Raw genomic sequence first — 5486 nt, 5'->3', positions numbered from 1 at the left:
AACAGTCGCCTACTACATGTGATAATGATGTTTATGTGTGCTCATCGGCGAAGATGGGTTGTAACGGGAGTTTCGGTGGCGACAATGGGCAGGGATAGGGAGCGATGACTTTTTTAAACCAGAAAGGGATATATATTGGTGGTGGTAGTGATAACGATGTGATGTTTGTCAGAGAAGAAAAAAGAGGAAGAAAATGTGAAGGGAGAGTTATGTAACCGTTGTCAGCAATACTGTGAGGCAGTTTCTGGTTGTTCAGCGGCTGTAAAGGGCGGCGATCCATAGTGGTGGTCGGTGAACATAGAGAAAGAACTTGGTGGTTGTTGGTTTTGGGTCGACACTAGGTTGTGTAGGAAAGTAATGAGTGTGCGGTTTAGAGAGAAATGAAGAAAGAAGAACATTAGGGTTGTGTACGGATTTCAAAAATGGTCATTATGTCAGGAATGATAAATTGGTCATTTCACATTAATTAACTTTAAGTTTAACACCGTTTGCCAAAATGACATTTTTTGCAAGAATTTGAAACCACATGGACCATCTATGTAAAAAATCATCATAAAGACTAGAGTTAGTCTATTTTGTCAAAAGCAATGACCATTTATATAATTTTGTCTAATTTTATTTTATTTTTATCTTTTGTAATTCATGTTTGCTAGTTCTTGTGTATCTTGGAGATGGCTTGGAAAGTAATATTCAGAATACGAAAGGGTATTTGCCCTAACCGTATAAGAAGTTGATGAATAAATGTCATCGGTCAAAGGTTGAAGATTTCAGTCCCGTTATGAATGAAATGTATAGATTTTGGAACATTATAGTAGGTATGTATGTAGTTTTAAAAAAGATATTTGGAATAATAAAAATTTGGACAAGAAGACACATGTCAAGAAAACTCATGCTAAAAATAGCATTAAATCAAGAAAATCTAAAATTGGAACATCTAAAGTCTAAACTACACTATAGAATGTTTTTACAAAAAAAGCACCCTTTTTGGCTTTCTTGCGAAAGAGTAAACAGAATTACATTTTAGTATTTTTACAGTTTACACAGTTTCTTGAAAACAGAGCGACCTAGAGAAAGCAGCAGGATTAGCCTGTAAAAAGGAAGACGACGTCCTTGTAACTGAATGCTTCTTCTTTTCTTCGCCCTTTTCTTGAAAAGCTTTAAAGTTTTCATTTTTAATTCCGAGCGTAGCCCATATGGAACTCTTTGCAGCTTCATCGGGATCATCGATTCTAAGAGTCTTCGGAATCAGAACTAAGTTCTTTGGTTTCTTCAAGTCATCTTCTGAATCGTTATGATTAATCAACACGTCGTCTCTTGAATGTTTTCCCAAGATTGGCTCACAGGGGTGTGAGGTTAGGGTTCTTGCAGGTGTTAATGGTGACAAGAACGTAATAGAGTTCCAGTAAGTTGAAGGGTGGATTGGAATTGGAGAGCAAATGGCTGGAATTGGGATCGTCGAATTCCAGGGACTGTAGGGCCAAGAAACCGTAGGACTAGGAGTACATGGAACTTTGGAATTGAATCCATTTTCGGTTACTGAATCAGAAGCTGTGACAGTTCTATCGGAAGTAGCGGCAACTTCGGCTTGAGGTGGTGGTGCTGCTGCTTGGAAAGCTTCTTGGGAGATGGTGATATAACGGCAATGAGAGGTCGAATTCTTGTTTTTCCGGCGACCTGCTCCGACCGGCATGCTTCTCATGGTGCCTCCGGCAGTCCAGTACCTTTGGCAGCTCTTGCAGAAGTGTCGCGGCTGATTAACATTGTAGTTGTTATAGTAACAAAACTTTGTATCCATGCTTGTACAACGAGGGCACGGAAGAATTTTGTCGGGTTTTTTCAAGGTTTTAGGTTGCGAATTTGTTGCATCGGATTTTGCTGTTCTAGCTTCTTCATCAATGGACGGCGTTTTAGGGTTGGAGGATTCCGCCATTGCCTTAGGAGATGATCTTGCTTTATGTTGATCCTGGAAACATGAACAGATGAGCATTTCCATTCAATAAGTGCAGTTGACTTTTCTGAGTCAAACACGAAAAACTAAAACTGACCCATTAATTCTATGATCATTAGAGAAATTGGGTTGCTTTTAGATTTACAAATTATGAAATGCAAACACACACTTGTCGTGTGTACAGTGATTGTTCATGTCTTGACTGTATATGGAAGAACTGCATACCTTCTCCGGAGCTTCTCTGGTTACTCTCTCTCCTTGGAAACATTTGTGATCGGAACCGCCGTCTTTATTATCACCACCACCGGTGAAGATGACTGGAAGATTAATACTCTTATTGAATTCAGGCAGCACAATCTTCTTTCCGAACAATTTAATACCAGGATCCTCCATCACTTTTGTTTTCCGATGAAACTTGGAGGTTGCTGCCGGCGGAGAGTGGTGGTTACAGTAGTGAAAGAAGGCTCGCTGGTCTTTGTTGGCAAATGACAGAAGTCTTGCAAAGAATAAATATTTGGATCAGAGTATGAAAGCAGAATTATATTATATACATCTTTTAGAATTATAAGATAAAGCATGTGTTTACTGTTTAAAGTTGGGTGGGGTAGAAATTCGGTTTCAAGATAAGACGATAAAAATTCTCGTTATGTCTGTGTGTACGAGCCTATGAGGCAAATTCTTTGAAGAATATATAATATTAAATACAATTACTATATCATCTTGAATTCTTTATTCATACACTAGACGAATTCTCGCACGTTGCGCGGCACAGGTTAAAAATATATTGTTAGAATATAATTTTTAGACACCTTTTAGTTAATTCGATTCATCAATTTAGGTTCTTTTATTATCATTATATTTAATGTTTTCCTTTTAACTATGTTAAAAAATATATATTAAAATTTTTTTTTAAACATTATTTAATATTTTACTTTAGGTTTTAAATTTTACACTAAATTTTTAAGCTTATTTGATATATTAATGTAGGTTATTTATTTAACTATATATTGAAGTTAACAAATTAAGTATATCATATTGATAAGTCACAAATTCTTCCATTTATGATAATGTTTACAACTAAAAGCATATTTAAGTTAATAAATTAAACATATTGTATGGAAATATGAAAAGTTGGGAGTTTCAAATGAATGTGATGAAAGAAAAAATATTTCCTTTATAATATAGTATGATGATTGTTTCATTTCGTTAGTACCTGTTAGTGCAACGTAGAGTCAAATTACAATCGATGTAAATTGACAATGGTTGTTGAGTTAAATTTATAGGTTTCATTAATAAAGAAATGTAAATTGTAAATCACTTTCGTAAGATAATTTACTATCATTAGAGAATTTTGTTATTTTAAATTATTTGCACGACTGAAATATGATTAACAAAGTTTGAGTTAGGGTGGTGTTGGATTCTTAAATCATTTACAGATTTATTTATAAAATTGTTTATTAGTTATATAAGTTATTAGGGTTTAGGTCAAACCCTTTAAGCTTTAAGGTTTAGATATTTTCTATATATTCCTATGTAATTTTTTTAAGTATCAAATCTTTTGATTACATAGTGATGTCAATAGGGGCATATGGGAAGGAGGTTGCATCCCCTGTCCCCGTTCCCGAAATTCCACCGTTCCCCTGTCCCTATCTCTGAAATCTCTAGCATTTCCACCCCCGCCCCACCCCCGAATACCCCTTATTGCCCCCGCCCCAACCCCAATTTCCCCACCCCGATTGATTTTGGGCTACCTTGTTTGGGATAAAAAAAACTATTTTTTGGGTAACAAATAGTTATTTATAGCAAAGTTTTACATATTACAAACAACTTAAAAATATGTTTTTTGCTGAATTTTTGCAGGTCAAATCATGTTATTGTTTATTATCTACCTCTTCTAATAAATGAAACCTAAAAATGACACGTGTCAGTTTTTTAGAATGTTTCTTTGACACGTGGCATTTCGTTTGAATACATTACTAAAAGCATAATATCCAAATATCATATAAGAAAACCATAAGTCGTGTGTCTCAAAATGTCATAAAATATGTCTCATATCAAAACTGATGTCAAGATCATGTCAAAAATATCAGAGTCTAACTCCCAGGCTAAAATTGTGGTGTGTGCCATGCCATCATCCCGAGCCCTTCCCCTTGCTAGTTGAAGTACCTGAAACCAAAACTGAAACTGTAAGCACGAAGCTTAGTGAGCTCCCCCAAACTACCACATACCATACAATATCATATAAAGCACATACTGGGCCTTGCCCACTGCATCGGACCGAATTCCGGAACTGACTAGGGCCTTGCCCTCTGCATCAGACCGAAGTCCGAAACTGACTAGGGCCTTGCCCTCTGCATCGGACCGAAGTCCGGAACTAACTAGGGTCTTGCCCTCTGCATAAGACCGAAGTCCGGAACTAACTAGGGCCTTGCCCACTGCATCGGACCGAAGTCCGGAACTGACTGAACATAGCATATCATAATCATAACACATAATAATAACTCATATAATGCATACTGCATCGGACCGCAGTCCGGAACACATAACACATAGACATGCCTGAGTCACAAAGACATCAAGCATACTGAACTACTTCTCGGGACCACCCCGGTATCGGACCGCAGTCCGGATCTACTGCTATCTAACTGGGTCGGCATTGTGGCCGTAGACCCATTCCTACTGGAAGGAAACTCACCTCGTGAACCTGACTGCTTGAGTGCTGGGCGGGAAATGTCTGACTGCTGCTCCGGTAACTCCCCGGCTACAATTCCCATAAAGACACTTAGTCAAATACTGATTACTAATCTTAGGGTAAGGTGACTATTTCACCCCTGGCCAAAGTCAACATCCTGGTCAAAGTCAACTTCCAGTTGACCTGACTCGCCGAGTTGGGCCACCAACTCGCCGAGTCCCTCTCCTTTCTTCTATTCCTCAACCCGACTCTACTCGTCGAGTTTAGCAAAGACTCGACGAGTTTTCCTTCTATAACAACATCGAGTCATCCTTCATCTGACTTGCCGAGTTGTATGAACAACTCGTCGAGTTCTCCTTCATCATATGAACACGTCCAGTCTACGACTCGCTGAGTTGTATGAACAACTCGTCGAGTCTGTTCTTGCGGGTAAGAAGATTGCCTTGGACTCGCCGAGTGTGTTCCTACACTCGTCGAATCCCATGGCTTCCAGGTTATGGCTATGTCTTAGTACGTCGAGTCACTCCTCTGAACTTGACTAAGTCCCTGCTTTCACTCAACCGGGCTCCTTTGAACCACAACAGATTGGGAACTTCAAGTCCCAGACTCGCCGAGTTCCAAGAACAACTCGGCGAGTCGCCTAATGTCCAAGTCTATAACTCGATTTCTGATGTACAACTCTCATCCAGAAGATAGATCTGGGCTTCTAAGGTCGTTCTAACACGTAAAGTTATGAACTTTACGTGCATGCATGCATCAATGGAGCTTAAAAGGCCGAAAATGGAGGTTTTAGCATGCATGGGGTTCTCATGGCCCTAAGGATGGCACCTTTATGCCATGAGGACC

The 5486-nt window shown here is 38.7% G+C and overlaps 1 protein-coding gene across 1 annotated transcript; it reads right to left on the bottom strand.

Annotated features, from left to right (window-relative positions):
* Positions 1-877: 877 nt before the first annotated feature.
* Positions 878-2503, bottom strand: LOC145111408 (cyclic dof factor 1-like). Its single transcript, XM_079047688.1, has 2 exons — positions 2174-2503; positions 878-1963 (listed from the first exon to the last, which is right to left on the bottom strand). The coding sequence occupies exons 1-2, from the start codon at positions 2339-2341 to the stop codon at positions 1037-1039; spliced, it is 1095 nt and encodes a 364-aa protein (XP_078903814.1). The 5' UTR covers positions 2342-2503; the 3' UTR covers positions 878-1036.
* Positions 2504-5486: the final 2983 nt, after the last annotated feature.

Source organism: Lactuca virosa, chromosome 5, assembly GCF_052849685.1.
Source record: "Lactuca virosa cultivar CGN04683 chromosome 5, Lactuca_virosa_CGN04683_v6, whole genome shotgun sequence".
NCBI classification, from domain to species: Eukaryota; Viridiplantae; Streptophyta; class Magnoliopsida; order Asterales; family Asteraceae; genus Lactuca; species Lactuca virosa.
The sequence above is the reverse complement of the archived record's forward strand: the minus strand, read 5'-3'. Positions and strand labels throughout refer to the sequence as shown.